The 20,043-nt window shown below is 53.1% G+C and overlaps 1 protein-coding gene across 13 annotated transcripts in view; it reads right to left on the bottom strand.

Moving 5' to 3' along the window:
• Window positions 1-16,784, bottom strand: part of USH1C (USH1 protein network component harmonin) — a 42,813-nt gene extending 26,029 nt beyond the window's left edge. For 9 of the 13 annotated variants that reach the window (XM_045577621.1, XM_045577623.1, XM_045577624.1 and 6 more), the window contains exons 1-10: window positions 9,175-9,258; window positions 8,753-8,820; window positions 6,967-7,110; window positions 6,693-6,831; window positions 2,948-3,056; window positions 2,771-2,795; window positions 2,555-2,612; window positions 2,167-2,261; window positions 1,042-1,126; window positions 87-146 (exon numbers count right to left, since the gene is read on the bottom strand). In XM_045577621.1, coding sequence (XP_045433577.1) covers window positions 87-146; window positions 1,042-1,126; window positions 2,167-2,261; window positions 2,555-2,612; window positions 2,771-2,795; window positions 2,948-3,056; window positions 6,693-6,831; window positions 6,967-7,110; window positions 8,753-8,820; window positions 9,175-9,243 — 852 coding nt within the window. In that variant the 5' untranslated portion in view covers window positions 9,244-9,258. Of the gene's footprint in view, window positions 1-86; window positions 147-1,041; window positions 1,127-2,166; window positions 2,262-2,554; window positions 2,613-2,770; window positions 2,796-2,947; window positions 3,057-6,692; window positions 6,832-6,966; window positions 7,111-8,752; window positions 8,821-9,174; window positions 9,259-16,651 lie in introns of those variants that run through there. The other 4 variants (XM_036427181.2, XM_036427191.2, XM_036427193.2 and 1 more) reach the window with 1 other exon arrangement.
• Between the last annotated feature and the right edge of the window lie 3,259 nt (window positions 16,785-20,043).

The following is a 20,043-nucleotide window of genomic DNA, read 5'->3' as shown; positions in this document are numbered from 1 at the left end:
CAGGTTTCAGACACGGTGGCAGGGGGAGGGGTGAGATGTGGAGGGCAGAGGTGTAACAGCCAGTAGGTGAGGATCTCAAGTCTCACCTCCTTATGGTCCAGGTTGGAGAAGTCAATGCCGTTGACTTCGACAATCTGGTCTCCTGCCTGGTGGAGAAACAGAGAGGCATCAGCGTGTCTGCACTATCTGTATACTCACTTATCTGAAGGAAAGGTTCACCCTGGGGTTCAAGGGCAGATGTTGGGTTTTCAAGTGGCTGCACTTCAGCTCTCCTTCATGAGCAGAGCGTTAGAAAGCTCTGATGGAGTCCTCTGCCTCATGTCTTTCACCAGCTGCCCAATATTATATCGTTTGAGGGTCATTCCTTTGGCTGAATTTATGACATTTGCTTTAAACACTCAGAATATAGACCTAGAAGCCTTCGGACTTCTCATATAGCAGAGGCTGTGCTGAGTCATAATTGGTAGCTAGCATTCATCGGTCCCTTACTATATGCCAGTTCTAAGCATGTGTATTGATTCATTTAATTCACACAATGCCTCTAGAAGGAAGGCTGTTACCCCATTTTATGGGAGAGAATTCTGATGCACAAAAAGAAGAAGTAATATGCCAAAGTAGAAGTGACAAGTTCTGGTTCTGTAATCAGACCCCCTAGGTTTGAATCACAGCTCTACCATTCTAGGTAGCTGATCCTGGAAAAATCACACACTTTCTCTGAGCCTCAGTTTCCTCATTTGTAAAATGGGGATGATGACAGTACCTAATTCTCAGAGTGCTCATGAATTTTAAAGGGCTTAGAACACTGTCTGATCCAGTCAACACTCAACGATCATTATTACTGCATCCCCAAGCTCAGGACTAAAAGCTCTCAGAGCTGGAGAAGACTGGAGAAAGGGTCTGATGCCACCCTCTCTGTGATGCTTCCCTTCGGGAGGTGGGAAGAAATCATCAGCCAGTGACGGCATAAAGAGGGCTGTGTGGGAAGACGTGTGTGTCCCTCACTGTGTGGTCACAGTCTGACCATGGCCCAGGCTCACTCACCTCCAACCCCACCTCGGCAGACAGGGAGCCAGGCTTCACGTTACTGATGAAGATGCCTGGTTTCTGGATGGGGCCACTGGAAATGCTGTGGAAGAGATGGGACATGCAGTGAACCTCTGCCTTCAGTGCTTGCTCGTTGTAAATGCCATGCTTCCTCTGCCTGTATCTCCAGGCTTGGTCCCACAGAATACAGGTCACCCATGAGGTCAGGACCCAAGGCTCTTCACTGTCCACCTGTGGCCAGAGCCACAGACAACTACTTATAACCCCTGCCTCCCCACCCAACCCCTCACCCAATACATCACATGTGCTGTTTCCTTTTCTAGCACTTTCCTATTTATCCCATAAGGCTCAAATCTATCTTCTTTACAAGGCTTTAACGAAATTCCTCTTCTATCCTAAGATTAAGATAGTTGTTTCCTTCTCAGTGCTTCTAAAACACCTACAGCAAGGGAAGCATTTGCACTGTTGTTCTCCCCACCCAGATGTGGCAGACATCATTAATCCTGCACCACACTTTTTCCCACCAAGCCTGGATGCAAACTTAGAGTTCTTTTCAAAACAGTACACCAGGAAGCCACTACTAATTGATTAGAGGTAGCACAGGATTGGAATGCAAATGCAGCTCCATTAGCAACCTTGCCATTCATTCCTGTAACTGGTTATGTGGTTGGGTTCAATATTATAATAGGCTGCAATCTCTGAGAAAAGAGGGGCTTTTTATTATTTACTAGAGGCCTGGTGCATGAAAATTCATGCATTGGAGTGGGGGTCCCTCAGCCCTGCCTGTGCCCTCTCACAGTCCAGGAGCCCTCAGGTGCAGGAGGCAACACAGAGATCAGGGGACGGCGATGCCCCCATCATACCTCTGCTACTGGCCCTGGTTACCTGACACCTTGGCTGGCCCTGGTTACCTGAGCCTCAGGCTGCCCTCATCTGTAAAATGGTCCTGTTAAGGGCTGTCCCCCTGACCTTACAGGCCTGTTGTGAAGCCAGGCACCAAGAAGTGTCATCACCAGTGGATAAAAAGTTTCCTCAGAAGCAGCAGTGAGAAAAGGGAAAGGCATTAGGGGCCCCTGGGGACTGCTGGCCATAAGTGAGCCCCAGGTCATGCCCACCACCCACCTGCAGCCAAGGCCCCGGGAGCCCACCAGGCTGATGAAGACCTTCTTCTCCCTGTTTTCTCGACTCCCTGGGGAGCCCAGAATGTTCCGCCCGCCCTGGAGGAAAGAGAATAAGGGTCACGAGACGTCACATGTGTGCAAATGGCCATTTGAGCTCGTCAGCACTGCTTTCCCGTGTGAGTCTGATGGCCATTCTGTCCCTGGGGGAAGAGGTCTATATCTGCTGGGCTTGGCTGAGGGCCCAGCACCCACAGGGGCTTTCTGGATGCACAGGGGCATGTGTGAAGCCCCTGAGAGCACATCCTTAGAGTAAGGCCCTTTTCAGGACCAGCTGCCCCTCCTTGAAGACCATTCCATCCAGATGCCATCACTGGTGATCTGGACCTTACCTCAGATCCTGACACAAACTGATCCACATACTGCCATTTGAGGGGCTCGTCAGGAGAGCTGATGGGAAAGGAAGTGAGAAGGGAGAGGTCCTTAGAGATGTTTGAGAGACCAGGCCCCAAGTCCAGATCTTCCCCATCTGGAGCCCCCAGTCACCACTGGCCCAGGACCCTGAGCCCACAGGGAAGCATCTGCTTGCAGAGGAGGGTCCTGCTTACCTCTTCACAGGGATCAGGCCGATGTCTGTGGGAGGAGAGGCACCAAGGTTAGGACGGCTTCTCTGCCCTCCCCTCCTGCCCCAGGAGCTGATTCCCTGCTCCCTACCACCCTACTCCACCATCAGCACCACCCCGCTTCCTCCCTTCCCCCCATCCCCACCCTCTGGCCTCACTCACGTCTCACTTTGATGGACACAGTCTTCTTTGTGCGGATGAGGTTGATGACCTCCTCATGGGTGCAGGAGGAGATGGAGTACCCATTGATCCGGACGATCTCGTCCCCTACCTTGGCCACAGACAGAGGGGCACAGGTTGAGGGAGCATTGGGTGGCAGAGCAGGTTCACTGCCAGATGCCCCAGGCCTGCTCTCCAGGAAAGGGGACGATGACCTAACTATATGCCCTAGTGCCTTGTCACAACCAACCCACCCTCCAATAGCCGAAGAGACCCCAGGATGGACCATATAGCAGGTGGTACTTCCGAGGAGTCTTTCTGCCGCCCTGTTTCAAAGATGGAGAGACCAAGGTGGCGGGGGAGGGGCACAGAGAGTGGGTAGCAGAGCTGGGAATAGAATTCAAGGCTCTGTTATCTCACTCTGGCGTCCCTTTTACCCTATTGGGTACCAGCTGGTTCCGGAATCCATGCAGAGGGTGACCCTTCACACAGATTCAAGCAGCTCTTCTCACCCACCTCACTGAGCATGCTTCCCTGCAACACCATAACGGAGTTTGGGTGGGGAACTTCCAGGACTCCTGACCCAAGCACACTTCACACACACACACACACACACACACACACACACACGGTCCCTTTCCCCCCCACATTATGGAAACTCAACAGACATTTCATCTGCCGCTGCTCTGACTCTGAATTCCCGTTCTGGGTGTGAGCAAAGAACAGCAAATGAACAAAAGGCTTTGGCTTTGGAAGGCCTGGGTTCAAACCCCTACTCTTGCTCTTATTAGCTGTGTGACCTTGGGCATGTCTACTGAACTTTCTGAGCATGTGTCCCTCCTCTGTGAAATGGGGAAATGTGGTTGCTATGAAAATTAAGTGAATGTGTACATATAAAGTCGACCAGCATCTGGCACCACAAATAATAAATACCTGGTTGCTATTGCTATTATTAGTTGCACCTGAGCTCTAAATATTCCGATCAGATCCCTCTTCTCAGGACTCAGCCCTCCTTATACAGGGACAGATAGGGGGCACTTGGGCCTGCGGAGGTCCAGCCTGGATACAGGTGGGTGGTGAGACTGTCCTCCAGTAGACACTGCCTTGGGCTCCTCCAAGTACCTTGGCCCTGGGGATCAGGCTTGAAGTTCCTCATTTAATAACTGCAGGTCTGGAAGGAAGTGAGACCCAGGGAGGTGATGTTTTGTCCAAGGTCACACAGCCATTAGCCATAAAACAGGGACGGATCCTGAATGATCCTCTCCAGCCTGAGCCAGCGCAGGTCAGCAGGGGCTTGGCTCACACCACATGAGCTGACCCTTTGGAGACTAGTGGGTACATGTTGACTCTCGGTGGGGCCTGGGGACTGGGCGGGCAGACAGTCCAGGAGGGACTGTCAACTCCTACCTCCTACAGCACCGCCACAGAGTCACCTTCTCACTGTTGCCACCTGAACACTTCCCTTCCATATCTGGACACCCTCCCTAATCTTCTCAGGGGCCTGCAGGGGTGGCAAGGGGTTCAAAAAGGTGCCATGAGGAGGGACTCACTGAGAACTGTCTGGGTTTCTGGGGACATCTCCTGTAAGGAGAATAGTTACTAGCTCCTGCACCGACTTTTCAACAACTCTGTGTCTGTTACCCAGATGAGGAAACAGGCTCAGAGAGGCAAAGCCACCTGCTGAATGTCACCCAGCCAGCAAACAGTGTTGCTGGAATTGGAAGTCAGGCTTCCCTGACAGACCCCAAGTGTTGGCTCTTGGGCGTCTGGAAACAGAAGATCAGGGCGCCTGGCTAAGCCTGACTACAGCTCCCTGCGTCTTGCCCTCTTTGAGTCCTTGCCATCTGCCGGAGCCATCAAGCCCCACAGGAAAGGCAGGGGTTGCTCTGTCCACTTTAAAAGCTGGGACCACCACGGGTGCAGAATCATTCTCCAGCTCTGGACCATATAGCAGGTTGGGCAGCACAGACCGCCCTAAGCATGGGAAAAGGATGTAGGTTCAGTTTAAAAACACACACACTGAAACATCTCCAGCAGGGAGATAAGAGCAGAGAGATGAGGTTCCAGGGCTACGTCCTATGGGTGGGTTCAAGGCCCCCCAAACCTGGGGGCCTAGCCTCACAGCTCAGATCAACAGGACATTCAGTCCAGCCAACCTGTGCCTGAACATGTCCCTCCTCTACCTTCCAGAATCTTCCTCTGGCCACATCCAGGCAGGAGAGCTCTCCGGAAACATGAGCCCAGACAGGTGAATGGATGCTGGTGCTTTCCCCAGCTCATCTGAGGGCAGTGCCCTGTCCTGTTGCTAAAGGGAACCTGCCCAGGACCCCAGGCAGCACGGTTCCCACACAGCCCCCGGCTCAGGTTGCTGGATCAGCTTTCTTCACCCCCCCCCCCCCCCTCGCTCCCGCGCGCAGCCCTGCAAAAGGCCCTTTGTGCGAGGGCCACAGAGACACGATGATCCGAGGGGCAGCGGCACAAAGGAACGATGAGCCCGAGAAAGAGTCAATAATGCCTGAGCCTGAGACACAGGCGGGAAGATAAAACTGTTTCATTAAAATGGCCCAAAGCCCCCAGGCACGGAGGCCTCGCGGAGAAATGCTTGTTCTAGAAGGAGAGCTCGCCCTGGAAAGAAGGGGGCCTCCTGGGGGCCGGGAGAGGCGCTCATTGTGCTCTCTCCCTGGCTGCGTTTCTGGGCTGGAAAATGTGCGCCCAGCGGAGGAATAAAGAAGCGGTTGAAATTTCAGACGCCGCCGGCGAGCCGTGAGACAGGGATTTAGAACAAAGCGGTGTCTGTCAGCTCCCCGTTTCCACCTCCCACTCTGTGGCGGTGTCTTGTACCCTTCCCCTCAGGCCCCTCAAGCCCCCTGCTTGGCAGCCCGGATTGGGGTGTTGATAACAAACATGCTGGAAGCTCTGGGAGGGGGTGGGAGGGCCTCTCTTTATCTGGACATCATACAAAAACACAGCTCTGGGCTCCGGCAGGAGCGAGCCCTGGAGGGCTGCCCATCTCTGCTGAGGCTCGGGGAACTGAGGGGAGGGGCGCCTGGGGTGCTGAAGAGAGACGCCTGAGCTTGGCAGTCAGGGGACCTGGGTTCAAATCCTGGCTCTGCCACTTGCTGGCTGTGACACCAGTCAAGAGTGAGTCGCTATCATCTCTGGCAGCAGGATGATACAGCCACGGCATACAACGAGGGCTGGTTGTGAGCATGTTAGCTTGGCTCATCCCAGGTACTTACTCATCTCCCTCTCTGCTTACCTAACAAGTATGGGAGCTCTTGTGCCAGGCACTGTTTTAAGTACTTCATGCTATGAATTCTCCTCTTAACAACCCGGTGAGGTGGATAGTATCATCATCATCATCCCCATATTACAGATGAGGAAACTGAGGCATGGGGTTAACTGCTTTCACCAGTCATACAACTACAAAGCCAGAACAGTTTGGATACTACATAGGATTTTTTTTGCCTTCCAGTAAAAGGCTACATGTCCAAAGCTTCAGGTGTCAGGACGTAACTAGGAAGTAGGGGAGGTGGGGGAAGAGCAGCAGCAGTGGCAGCAGCAGCATCAGGGAGAGCCATGTTCCCAACCGGATGCAATAAAACAGGCGATTGCCTGCAGCCCGAGGGAAATCTATCAGGATGCGGCAGCCTCTTCCTCCCCCAAAGTCTCAGGAAGGTGAGTGGGGGACACACAGCCCAGCCAGTGCGTGGGGGAGGCAGGAAGCCTGAGGACTCTGCCTGCTCACCTGCAGCCCGACGCTGTCTGCCTGGCCACCTTTGATGAGGTGGGAGATGAAGAGCCCACAGCCGAACTCGAGGCCCCCCCGCACGCTGAGGCCCAGGCCTTCGGGGTGCAGACGGTCCAGGCGCACCTCTTTCAGCTTCCTGCCGTGGGAGAGGCGGGTGATGGCCCAGCTCTGGCCTGACCCCCAGTGCTGCCCCATCCCCTAGGGAGGGACCCTGTCCATCCCAGGGGGACCTCGCCCAGCGGTGCCTCCAGCCTGGGGGCTCCCTCCGCACCTGGAGCGCCGGGGCGTCAGCTGGTCGTACTCCACCTGGTGCTTCAGAGGGATCAGGGGCCTGATGGCGTCGAACAGCGGCAGGCGGCTGGGCTCATTGATGACCAGCTTCAGGTCTCCCACAAGCACAGCCACGTCCATGGTCCTGCAGAGACCAGGGGGACCTGGAGTCTCACCGATGACCATGACCTCTGAGACCCAAGGATTCCCAGAGAAAACAGGCCTGGACTGGGTCCCCACCACCACTGTCTCAGAAGAACTTTGTTCTCTCATAAAAGCATCACACGGAAACCGGTGAGGTAGAGGTTATCAATCCATTTTGCAAATGAAATCAAGTCAGGAGTCAAACTCCACTATTCCCATTTCTGAAGTTCAGGGCCTCTCCAGACAGGAAACCTCCTGTGAGATGGCAGTGACCCCCCCTTCCCTGGTCTCCCACTTCTAACCTGTAGCTACACTCTGTAAATTCCACCTTCACAATCCCTCTCACTCGCCTCCTCTTCACACTGTTCAGGCCCTTGGTGTCTCTGGCTGCCTCTCTCCAGCTGCCTGCCAACTTGCTCATTCTCATCTAGTCTTTTCTAAAAGTCAGTCACTCCTCTGAACCCTTCGATGGCTCCCTGCTGCCCGGAGGACACACTCCATTCTCCCTGGCAGCCTCGGGGCCTCCCTGACCTTCTACAGGGACTTGCTCCAGGTTTAGCTGTCTAAGGTCTCCACGAGCCCCGGGCTCTGTTCCTCCAGGTTACTTGTCACTTCCCAGCCACACCTGTGCTTTCACATCTTCATCTTGGTCGGCTAATGCTGACCCTTCATCCTGGAATGCCATTCTCTGGTATTTCTACCTACCAAAATCCTTCTTATTCTTACCCTTCAAACCTACGCTAAAGCCCTAACCGATTTGGCTCAGTGAATAGAGCGTCAGCCTGCGAAGTGAGAGTCCCAGGTTTGATTCCAGTCAAGAGCATGTACCTTGGTTGTGGGCACATCCCCAGTAGGGGGTGTGCAGGAGGCAGCTGATCGGTATTTCTCTCTCTTCAATGTTTCTAACTTTCTATCCCTCTCCCTTCCTCTCTGTAAAAAAAAAAAAAATCAATGAAAAATATTTTTAAAACAAACAAGTAAACAAACACCCACACTAAAGCCTTTTTGGCCCTTTCCCCCATGGTTAGAAAGGAAAACTCCCTTCTTCACATCCTGAGATTAATTTTTTTTCTTCTGCTTTTAATTATATTCAGATCTTATTTTACTATAACTTATGTTAGTGTAGTGTGTGTCCACCTCCCCTCTCTAGGCCACGAGCTAGTTGAGGAAAGAAAGTAGATCTTATTCATTACTGGATTCTGCATGGTACCCAGCAAGTGGCAGGAGCTTATAAATGTACGCTGAATGAATAAAAAAGCAGGTGGGTCCTAAGGGACATCTGACGCAGGTGCTGGGGCCAGCTGGCATGTCCTGTCCTATTCCAGCAGGCACACTCCACTGAGCCTATCTGGCTACTGGATGCCGCCTCCCCATCCGATGGTGAGCAAGCTGAGGGCAGCGACCAGTCGGTCATGCTCACATCTATGTCCAAGCCCCTGGTACAGAGCTGTGCACAGAGTATTTGTGCAAATATTTGCTGAAACGTGTGAATGATGCATCCATTTCCTACCCGGATCTGCTCCACCCCCAAGCTCCCCAGGATGGGAGGGGGAGGTCCTCCTGTCACAAAACAACTCGTCCTTGGGCTCCCTGCGAACAGAGGCACCCAGGTGGCCCACAGGAGCTAGATGCCGCACACTTACTGGTGATACATCCGTAGCACGTCATAGAGGTAGTCCTTCTCGGCATCATTTTCAATCAGAAAATCCACCTGGAAAACCCAAGAGCAGAATTACATCTGCAGGCCCAGCTCCCCCATTGCAGATCCCAGAGAGGGGGAGACCACCACTGAGGAACTCCATGGCATCAGCTCAGGGCTAAGGTTGTGAGGAGAGGAGGAAAGCCACACACAGGCCAGGCTGGTCCTCTGGCCCCAACACTTCACACCTGTGCAGACCACCCGGGCGTGGCCACAGTACTCTGCACATCCAGATGTGGCAGGCCGAGCCTCACCCCAGGTGGGTGCACATGCATCTGCACATACATGACAGTGGTACGCCCCATGGCAGCGGTGCTGCAGCTCAGTGTCCAGGGAGACCACGGCAGTGTCGGCTCTTGGTCTTACCTGATAGCGGCTATAGTGCCGGATAACAGCTTTCAGAAAGGATTTGGGCCACTCGCTCAGATAGCACATCCCACCGGCTAGGAGCACCCCACCACCGGGTTCTCCTGTGTCCCTGATGCCAGGGGCAACTCCACCGTCCCTCCTGGCCTAAGCTTGGTTGGCCCTGACTTCTGGCCACTCCTTCCCCTCCCCAGGTCCCTGAATATTCCTCCTGCTCCCCACACACTCACTAGAGGGAGAGTCAGGTTACTTATTTCATCTTTGCTGACGTCAATGGCTGGGACTCCAAGGTCAGGGTCAGGAGCAACTGTTTCATTAGCACCTCAGTCCCGGTGGAGCTGGGGGCCCAGGAGCCTCGAGCTCCACTCCCTGGGACAGCTCAGTGCGAATCTCTACACACTATCCTTGGTTCCTCTTCAGCCCGAGGCTGAGTGAGAGGGGAAGGTTAGAGACTCCCTCCCTCCTGCAGCCTCCAGGCCCAACAACATGGTCCAGGGCCTCAGCCGCAAGCCCCTGCCCCTCCACATTGGTCCTCAGAGGAGGGTCAGCACAGCTTTGCCTCTTTCTATGAGTGTCTCAGGGGTTCTGGACTAAGTCTGTCCCAACACCCTAAGCCCCCACTCTTTTGGCTTGATTTATCATGAGTGAGGAAACACTCTTTTGAATGACTGAACTATGGATGTTCTGCTCTGCACGGGGAGCATAAAAATCCCATGTTCTCTGGTTGGAGTGAGGACCTTCTGACCAAAAGGCTCCTAGCCCCACTCCAGCTGTGGGGGTGCAGAAGAGGAAGGCGAGGAGAGAGAATCTCTTGTTGGCAGAGGCCTGAAGGCTGCTGCTCTCTCCCACCCCTCCTTGCAGAAATGCCTCCCGCTGTCCTTGGTAGGCAGGCAGCGTTGATGCACTGGGTGGAAAGTAGGAGTAGAAGACAAAAGCAATTTTCAATGTTACAGTCTAGGATGCTGTTTATCTCCTTCCCGGTCGACCACAGATCACCCGGAGATGGTCTTTGTGGAAAAAAAGTCTAGTCCTGGGGTTCTAGGGTCCCCGTCCTTGTCGGCAACCTTCCAATGCTGACCACAGCATCCAGAAATCACAATCTACCAGTCCTCGGAGGCAGCTGCCGAGTTCAGCTCTTTAGCCTGCTGTCACCAGTTTGGTCACTCGAATCCTGGTCTTGAGTTCTACCCGGCTCTCCTTCTCCAGGGTCATCTCCACCATTTCCTAAGTGGGACTTGGACTCACTCAGAACGACCCATCTCCTTCTATCATTTCAATGTGTCCATTCAAAAACTTATCTATATACCATAACAGCTGGGGAAACACATCTGGTTTGCGTGGGATGCTCTTTAAATACAAATCTAAGTGGCCACGCCACAGGGAGGTCCTATGGCAAACCATCGGGAAAGGTCTCTGCTTCGTTGTCAGGCCACACTCACGTGACAACACACACTCACACCTCACTCTCTGGGCTTACAAAGGCACCTGAGAAAGACAACTGAGAAAGATGGAACTTTTTCTAGAAGCCTGACATGTAGTAATGTCACCAGCATAATTCAAGTTTCACTTTTGTAAGTGATTTTTTTAAAAACTCATGTGGTCTATCCTCTCCTCCTGGAGCCTGGGTTCTGGCAAACTCGGCAGGAGGACCAAAGATCAGCTGGGTGGGTTTCGCCTGACACCTTGCACTCAGGTATCAGTGGAGTGCACACGGGCAGGCAGTGCGCAGTGCTGTCTACTGAATGACAAGTGAACTCCAGCTGCTCTAATCTGGAACCTTCCTTCCAACCTCTTGGTCCAGTCCTGGGTGACCACCTCCCCATCTCCTCAGCACACATCTGCCACGGCCTCCTGGATCTTTCTCCTGTTAGCTCAGTTTCAGCTTGTCACCAAAGAGTAAGTCCCAGACCCACACAAGATGAACTGTCCTCCCTCCTTCCCTCTAACCCTGCGTTTGCTTAAGGGCAGTGCAAGCTCCCCTTCCAAAGTCTTTCCTGACCACATGCAGCCTGGAGCTTCCTCACCAGCCTCCCAGCTGAGCCCCTTCTTGTCTGGCTCCTTCATTCAGGACAGACTCTGTTTACTGGCTGCTCGCCTCATCAGAAGAAGTTTACACGTAATGCCTTTAACCTCCCAACAATGCTCTGAGGTGGATGGACAGCACTATCCTCATTTCACAGACGAGTAAACAGAGAATCAGAGAAGTGGCAGAGCTGAGCCTTCACCCTATGTCCGCTGGCTCCAAAACCTCTGCTTTCTCTCGACCACCATATGGTATCCACTTCCCAGATACAACTTTTTTTTTTTTTATGGATTTGTCTAATACACATTTATTGAGTACCTATTATGTCTTCTTTCTCCTATATCTAGAAAGCTTTTCCTTTTCTTAGATCCCTTCTCAATGATGGGCAGAGAAATCCTAAGGAGCCACCATCTACAAATAACTGTTAGGAGATCTATTTATCACATCAATCCCCCCTTCCCCCCCAACCTCTGCTGACTTTGTATCTGACCTTGTGTCTGGTTGCCTTCATTCTCTAGCTGATGCTCAACCATTAATATTTCTGTGCTACAGGCCTATATGGCAGGGAGACGTGGGGGTTCAGGCCCCTTGTCTGGGGCACGAGAGGCAAATTCTAGGTGTGACCTTGGGCCCCGGCATTCCTCTTTGTGGTCTGGCCTTTCCGGAGAGAGGAAGCATATACCTTCAGCTCATGCAAATTCAACTCCACATGTGCACCCAGCCAAAAAGGGAAAAAGAGAGCAAGAACAAATTAAATAATGCATATTGTTCCATTTGACTTTGGGCCATGTGGGGATTAAATGAGTGAATTCAGGTAAAGTACTTAGGAGAGTGCCCTGGGCCTTAAAACATATGCTGAATCTCTTCCTTTGCACCTCCAGACCCACCTGCCAGCCTTCGCCACACACTCTGTGTCCCAGGAAGCTTTGCCTGAGCTCCCTGCCCTCAGCTCCTTGCTGTACTCAGCAGTGGGTGGGGAGGGGTGAGGAGAAAGGGAATGGATTCTGATTCTGGCTCCCACCACGCTGGGTTGGCAGACTCCCCCACCTGAGGCTGCAGATGCTGCCTGGGCCATGGCTGCCCCTATTTGGGGGACCCTCCCTCCCCTGGCCTTCAGGAGCCCTGGCTTCTGGCTGTTGCTCCTCTCAGCCTGTGTTAACAAGCCTTGTTGGCCCATGTGCTCCTGCCCTTCCCTCTATGTGGCCCCTTCATAGAACTCTTCAGTTTTCCGGTTGGATGGACCAGCTGCTCCCCCCTGACTGGCTGGCCTGAAACATTAGCTGTTATTGATGGCAGTGCCAGCATCATTTCCTCTGTGACCTCTTCCTCCACTGCTAAGACACCTTGGCTCAAATGTCAGCTCTCCTCGGTCCAGCCTTTCTTCGGGCTCTGTCACAAAGTCACAAAGCCTGTCCTGTCATTCTCTGCATCCTTTGTTCCCACCCTTGCCCCAGGACCCACCAAGCTGTGCTGTACTTTCTCTTACCCTCCTGTGTCCCCACGAATGTGTGTGTGGCTCAGGCCCAGGCCTGGGGGGAGTGTGGGGAGTGGGGCCAACAAGCTCCTTCCCCATCTAGGTCTGCATCTCTCTGCTTCACCTGAAAAATGGGGATTCAAGTATCTGTTTCATAGGATTTCATCCTTCTATGAGGGATTTATAATTTTAAAAGTTATTCATGAGTGATTAGTTGTCAAATGGTCAGAACAGTGCCAGGCAAATAGTAAGACTAGGTAAATAAATAAAACTAGGTAAGAATAGATGATACACATTCTATATTCTCAGCAGCAGGCAGGGAGTGGGCCCTCCATATATGTTGGTGGGATGAATGGGCCAGACACATTCTTCCCTGGCCTTCACAGCTTGCATCCCAGATAGTGCTGGGGTTGCTTGTCTCTTGTTGTATTATCCTTCTTCTTTTGAAAAGACTCATATCTTGCCAACTACAATAGTTGGTAGCTTTTGACCCAATGCTTGGCACAGCTGACCATGCTCCCTTCTCCTGGTTCTCCTGCCTTATTTGCTGTTCCTTCTCCTCTAAAGGTTGGATCTCTCGAGTCTTCTCTCCATCTGCACCGTCTCCCTAAGTGACCTTGTTGGTCTCGGGGCTTGAACTACCATTCATACTGCCTCCCCACCGACGACTCATTGATACTTGTGTCCAACACAGGTCTCTCCTAAGTCTTCACACTCCCACTGCTACTGGCCTTCTCACTCCCTTCTCCATTGAGAGGTCTAATAGGTATCTCACACTTAAAACATCCAAAATGGAACGCTTCGTTTCCAACATCTCCCACTCTGTCTCCACCAACTTGCTCCTTTTCCCAAAATGTAGATCACCCTTGATGTCTCTCTCCATACCCACAGCCATCCCATCAACAAAGCCCACAGGAATAGCTGCACCCTGTGTCCTGGGTCTGACCTCTCCTCACCTTAGTCCAAGCCCCTGCCTCTGGCCTGGGGTACTGTAGGAGCCTCCTAACTGGATTCCTATCTTGACCCTCTTAGTCTGCTCCCTACCAGCAGTCAGAGCAAGTTCTTAAAATTTTTTATTTTAACTATCCAGTTTGATGAATTGCAACAACTTTCTATACTGGTGTGACCACCACCCAGATCATCTCATTATCTCAGAGTTTCCTTTTCCATCAGCTCCTCTCCCATTCCCTCACATACATGTAATCATGCAGAACATACTTTTGTGTTCTCTATGTTTCTGAGATTCATCTGTGTCTGCCTGCAGTAATAGTGTTCTTCTTCCTATGACTGGGTGATAGCCCACTGTGTAGGTACATTGCAGTTTGTTCATCCATTTCTCATTATGTATGAGTCTTGTGGACATGTATTCTCACTTCCTTGAGTAAACAACTAGGTGTAGAATTGGTGGCTCATATGGTAAATGTAGGTTTAACGTTTACAGAAAACTGCCAAGCTACATATTTTACAACATGGCTGTATCGTTTTGTATTCATCTCAGCAGCAATGTATGAGAGCTCTGTCTGTTCCACGTCTTCACCAATACTTAGTATTGTCAGACTTTCCCATGTCAGCCAGGCTAGAGGATGTAAAATGTTATCTCATTGTTTACTGTGCATCTCCCTATTTACTTACATGCTTACAGACCTTTCATGTAGCTTCTTTTGTGAAGTTTATGTTCAAATCTTAGAGCAATTCCTTTTAAATGTAAATCAGTCATGTCACTCCCCTGCTGGTTTCTCATCACATAACAAATCCCAGAGTCTTGACCATGGCCTACCAGCACTCCCTTGCGCCCCCCCCCCCCCACCTCTGATCCATCCCCACCACTCTCAGAATTCCTCTCAGAATTCCATAGCCTCACCTCTTAACTGAGAAAACTAACACTTGGAGGATGATGTGGCTTATGAGTTGACAGGGTTGCAATTTGAACCTAATTCTGTGCAACCCCAGATAAGAGACAACAGCAGTGAACATTTGTGGAGGCCTCACCAAGTGCCAGGGTTGAGTTAAGCTCCTTCCACATGTGTAGCTCTCCCCCAGCACCCACAGTAACCTTAGTAATTAAATATCATTGCTATCCTCACTTAATCAGAGAATGGAGGCACAGAAAGGTTAATAGCTGGTTCAAGGTCACATAGCACTATCCAGGACAACACACTACCCTTAGGCACTATGGGTTTAGATTACAAATCATTCCCTGTGGGTCAATTATCTGTGAAATACTAAGGAGGAACACCCAGAAAGCAAAGGACAGCCAGAAGTTGATCTCACCCTCTATACCTGTGAGCCCCTCTCTATCCTCGGCTGTTTCTTCCTTCCTCCCTTTTCCTTCCTGAATGAGCTCCAGCCTGGGAGGGGAAGGCTGCACCTGCCTCCCAAGCTGCAGGGCACAAAGTCCAGCCCAGGCCTTGCCCAGCATGGCGCCTGCTCCCGCCTTCACTCACAGAGGCATTAATAGGTAATGACTTGTGATGAGGAAGAGCCGAGGCGGGCGGGGGAAACACAGAGGCCTGAGGCCCTTTGGAGCCCGCAGGGCCTGGTGAAGAGGACCAGAGGCTAACCCAGGGGCTAACCCAGGGGCTGACGCAGGCACTGGGGCCCCAGAGTTAATTCTCTGAAAAGAGGCGAAGACTAACACCCACCAAAAGAGGCCCGGCCTTACTTTCAGCCCAGGGGCAGGAAAGTGAAACTCAAGCCTGAGCCTTGGGGTGGGGGATTTGAGGTTGTGATCCTTTCAAGAGGGTTGTCTGAAATCTATACTCACCAGACGTCCTTGCTGTTGAAATATCTCCCCTCCTGTCCCTTTGTGAGAGGGTACCCCAGTGAACACTGCCTCACACCTCCCCAGCATTCTCTCACCCCAGGATGCCCAAGGACCCATTGTTAGGAAACTTCTGCCAGTATGAGTTGCCTGCTTTGTGCCCCAGCAAACCTTGATCGCCCCCCTCCCTGCCCCCGTTCGTGTGGGGTCTGCCTCCCACACACACAGCCAACAATGTGAGGGCAGAGAGTGGGTCTAGCGCAGAATGGGTGCCCAAGTCATGAAGTGAATGCCTGACCTCTGGCTCCCGGAGCTCAGCCCCTGTGGCCCTGCACTGGCTGGCTCCTTGGCCCCCCTGGGCCTCTCTGTGGGGAGAGAGGGGTTAAGTACCCTGATCTTGCCTATCTGAGCTCTACCCCTCAGGCCTGAGAAGAAGGTAGGCTTGGTGTACAGAGAGGACCCCTCTGGGCTCTAGGAGGGTAAAAGGGCATACAGTTGTGAATCCCTCAAGCGGGGCCTGTGGGTAGCTATTGGCACCCTTGGCTTCACTCTAGGGCTCTGAGGCATCCTAAGGCCTGATAGGGAGGTCCCCTGGCTCTCCTGAATGGTCCTCTTTGGTCTCAGGGACCCAGTGGCTCAGGCACAGTGCTGGAAACTCTTCTGGAAATTCCCTGGGTGAAATTCAGCAGCTTTCAGTGATAGTCTGGACTCCCCACCACTGAATGAGGCCCCAGTGGGACCCACAGGGGGAGATGTAGCTTTGGGGAAGGGTCTGGCTGACTCTCTGGACCACCTCCCTTCTTCCCACTGGCCCAGGGCCAGCACCAGTTCCTCAACAGCTTCTTTTCTTGGGGACCTAAGAAATGCTCTTATGCAGGGAAGGGGTGGCTCCTTGAAGCGTTTTGAGGTCAAAATACAGAGACAGAAGGCAGTTCCCTCTCAAACACTGCCCTCTCTCTCTCCACATGCTCCAATTGAGCTGGGGCGCTAGGAGCTGGGGGATTTTCTCACTTTGTCTTGTCTCAGGCCAGGGCTGGAAAGAATTCCAACTCCAAAGAAGTCCCAGCCCTGAGAGGGCAGAAGAAGGGACAAAGATCGGATCTCTAGTTCCTACAGGCCTGCTCCCTGCTTTTACTGGCATCCCAGGCTACCCAGAGCCCTCAGTCCCGCTGGAAAAGGGAGGGGTCGGGGCGCTTGGGGCTCCCCTAGCAGCTCTGACCTTGTGCCGGAATTCTCTGGCCACCTTCCGGTCCATGGTTGGGGCAGATCGCGCCTTGTCTCCGCACAATTCGCTTCTTGCAGGTGCCGGGCTGCCGGCGACAGTGACCGTCCGGGCCCGGGAGCAGTGGGGGCGGGGCCTGGCCGGTGGAGGCGGGGGCGGGGCCGGGCGGCTGGGAGAGGGAGACACCTGTCTGCACTTGGTTTCTGTCTCAGCTCTCTGATGGGCCCGGGGAGCCAGTGGGCTGCAGCGTGAGTATGTGGCGGTGGGTGGGTGGCTATTCCAGTTCCCTTGGAACGACCCTCCAGACGCACACGATTGAAGGAGAGGATCTGAGAAGGAGGTTTAGGACCTTTTTTTTGGGGGGGGGGGAGGGGTAAGGGATGGGGGACAGTAACGCAGAGGCCCTGAAACTCAAACACGGTGGATAGGGAGCTGGGTGATCTAGTCAGGATTCTCTGGGTACACAAATAGAGGCTCATGCACCCTCATGAGCCTGTCTGTCATCCCTTGCCCCATGTCTCACCTTCAGCGTGCATTCCATAATGGCCTCCTTCATGGGCTTTTCCCACTAGGAAGAAATCTTCGATCCTAATTCCTTGGACCTGGGTCTTAGTGTGGCTCACAGAGGCCAGAACCAGTGGGTGGAAGTGCCCCTCCTCCACCAATTCCCTTCCCATCTCCCCCCCTAGCCCACTCCCTCCAAACACACCCACACACACGTTCACTGGAGCATGGTAGGGCCTAGCAATGACAGTGGGATTTACGGCCGACCTTAACCCATGTCTGAGAGCCCAGCTGGTTCCTGTGATTCAATTTCACCAAAGTTTGCTCAACTCCAGGTCTAGTGCAGGGTGCAAAGACTGATGAACCCAGCCTGGGGCGGACTGAGAAGAAAGAGGGGGCCAGGGAAGGGGCATTAAAACGGGTGTGAGTGGGGACTGTAGGGACTTTTCATGATGGAGCTTGTGCCTGGGTGGGGGCTTGTGCTGTTGGCACCACACTGGGGGAAGGGAACGGGAGATGGACAGCAGCCCAAATCAGAGAAGCACTTATAATTATAACCTCAGGAGCACTGCCCCTCCAATAGCTGAGGTTTTGCCAGAGGACTATTTTTACTCGCTAGTTTAAGATGTAAATCCCTCCCAGAGAAGAACCTTAAAATATTACCCACGGTCTTGCCTTAGTGTAACTAGTTACCTCAGAGATCAAAGGGGAAAACTTGTGGAATTTTCAAAGTTCCAAGAATGACACACAGGATATATTTCTCTCCAATTTACTTTGTTGATTCTCTACATTTCATCACTGTATCATATAGCCATATTTAGAACACAGGCAAGGTGGTAAATGCCCTTGTAGGAGGGGATGTGGTCCACTGGCACCCCAATCCTTTTACATGACTGCCTCCCCCACCAACTCCTTCTTGTAATGCTTCCCTCTTGGTTTTGAGGACCAGTCCTGGTTCTCCTCGCCCATGCATTTTTTTTTTTTTCAAGCTTCCTCTGAGACAACCCTTCCTTCACCCATTCCCTAACCGGGCTCCATCCTTGGCTCTGTCCTCTTCCCTTACCCATTTACACCCATGGCTTCATACCCCCGGTGTGCTTTATTTACCCCCCTCATCCCAGAACAACATGCGATGAGGAATGGATGCTCACCAACTTAGTTGAATGGGTGAATGAATGAATGTATCCCAAATCCATACCCCTGTTCAGAGGTCTTACTCGGGCCAAAATCATCATCTCCAAGGCCTGGCATCTAGTTGGTGTGCCAATACTTAGTTGAACAAGTGAATGATGGCCAGGTTCCCAAGGCTCTCAGGCCCAAATTTCCATTTTCAATTTCCTCCTGGACAGGAAGTGTAACTTGTTCACAAAAATGTGGTCAAAGTCTGGCCTTGATGGGAGCAACTTCTGTTACTAAGTTATCATTTCCTGAGCTGCTCAAACTGGAGTGGGGGAGGAGGAGAAGGAGTGGGTAGGCGGACTCAGGAGGCTGTAGTGGAGAGTGGTGGGAGCACAGGCCAGGACTCTGCCGACCTGAGCCTTGGTCCTACTACTGAACACGGACCACTGAATGGCAATTCGCAGGACCGACCTCTGCAAAAGGAGTGGGAGGAGACCTACTAGCATCTTGGGTCTCTGGCATAAGGGGCTGAGGGACCTAAATCCTGAGCCAGGGATCTCTGAGGACTAAGGGATCTTGGAGGCTACACAGGTTGCCTCCTCATTCTGGGGGAAGACTTAGGGCTGAGAGATCTGAATCCATCCTCCCCTGGGAGGGGCAGCCAGCACATGAAGGGCTAAGGCCGGATCTTCCTCAGGCGCCTAAATTATGGTAATGACCTGGGCAGTCCTGTCACTCTAGCTTGGGGAGGAGCCAAGCGCCTGGGAGGAGGGGCCAAGGAAACCTTGGGCAGGACTGCATCGGCCGCAGTGTGGAGGTGTGACCCAGGCCTCGCCGGGAGAGGCACTCAGGACTCCGGGCCTGTGTTCAGGCTTCCCCGTCCACTCGCGCTCCTATGGGGGCCCCGGCCCCGCGCGTCCTCGCGCCCGCGCTCTGCCTGATCCTCTCTTGCGCCTGGCTGTCCCGGGGTGAGCTGGCAGGGGAGCCCCTGGAGGTGCCTGCTTTAGGTAAGAGGGGTGTGGACTAGGGAAGGCCGGGACTGGGGAACGTTTAAGGGAACGGACCGGGGCAGGATGGAGAGAGGGAAGAAAAAGAGAGGATTTAAGGGAGGCCAGGAGGACAGCCAGGAAAAAGAGGGTCTGAAGAGAGGGGCCCAGAAGGAAAGAGAGGCCTCGGAGAGCTCGGGGAACGGGTCCCAGGCTGCGCAGACTGGAAGAAACCCAAGGTGGGAAACTACAGAGAACTGGGCGCAGAGAGTGGGATGAAAGAGGAAGACCCTCATTTAAGAGTGCCAGAAAGGAGGGGGTGGGGAAGGATTTGAGGTGCCAGGGGAGATGTGGGAGAGGCTTCTGAACAGATGGGGGACAGGTGGTGGGAGGCCCAACAAAGAGAGGCATACTCTGAGTGGAGAGGAATTCCCTGTCCCCAGCTGAAGCACCTGCACCCCCCAGCAACGCAGAGCTGCAGCCTGCTCTGGCCCAGGATCCCAGGTGAGTAGCTTGTGGCTGCCCCTTCCACTGCCCCCCTCTTTACTCCTGGTGTGCGGGACCGGGACCCCGGAGTTAGCACTGAGGTGGGATGGGCCTGGGAGCGGTGGGGAGGCCTGGCCCATTCTTATCCCCTAACCCCTGCCGGGCTTGTTTCTCACCACAGCCACCTGGAGAGGACCCTTGCCACAGGGGGTGCGACAACAGTGATGGGAGGCCAGGTAAGGGGAGGCCTAGAGAAGGGGGGAGGGGCCTTCAATGGGCAGGGGCTCTTTTCTG

Source organism: Pipistrellus kuhlii, unplaced genomic scaffold (genome assembly GCF_014108245.1).
Source record: "Pipistrellus kuhlii isolate mPipKuh1 unplaced genomic scaffold, mPipKuh1.p scaffold_m20_p_9, whole genome shotgun sequence".
Lineage (NCBI taxonomy): Eukaryota > Metazoa > Chordata > Mammalia > Chiroptera > Vespertilionidae > Pipistrellus > Pipistrellus kuhlii.
Note: the sequence above shows the minus strand (reverse complement) of the source record. Positions and strands in the feature narration are given on the sequence as shown.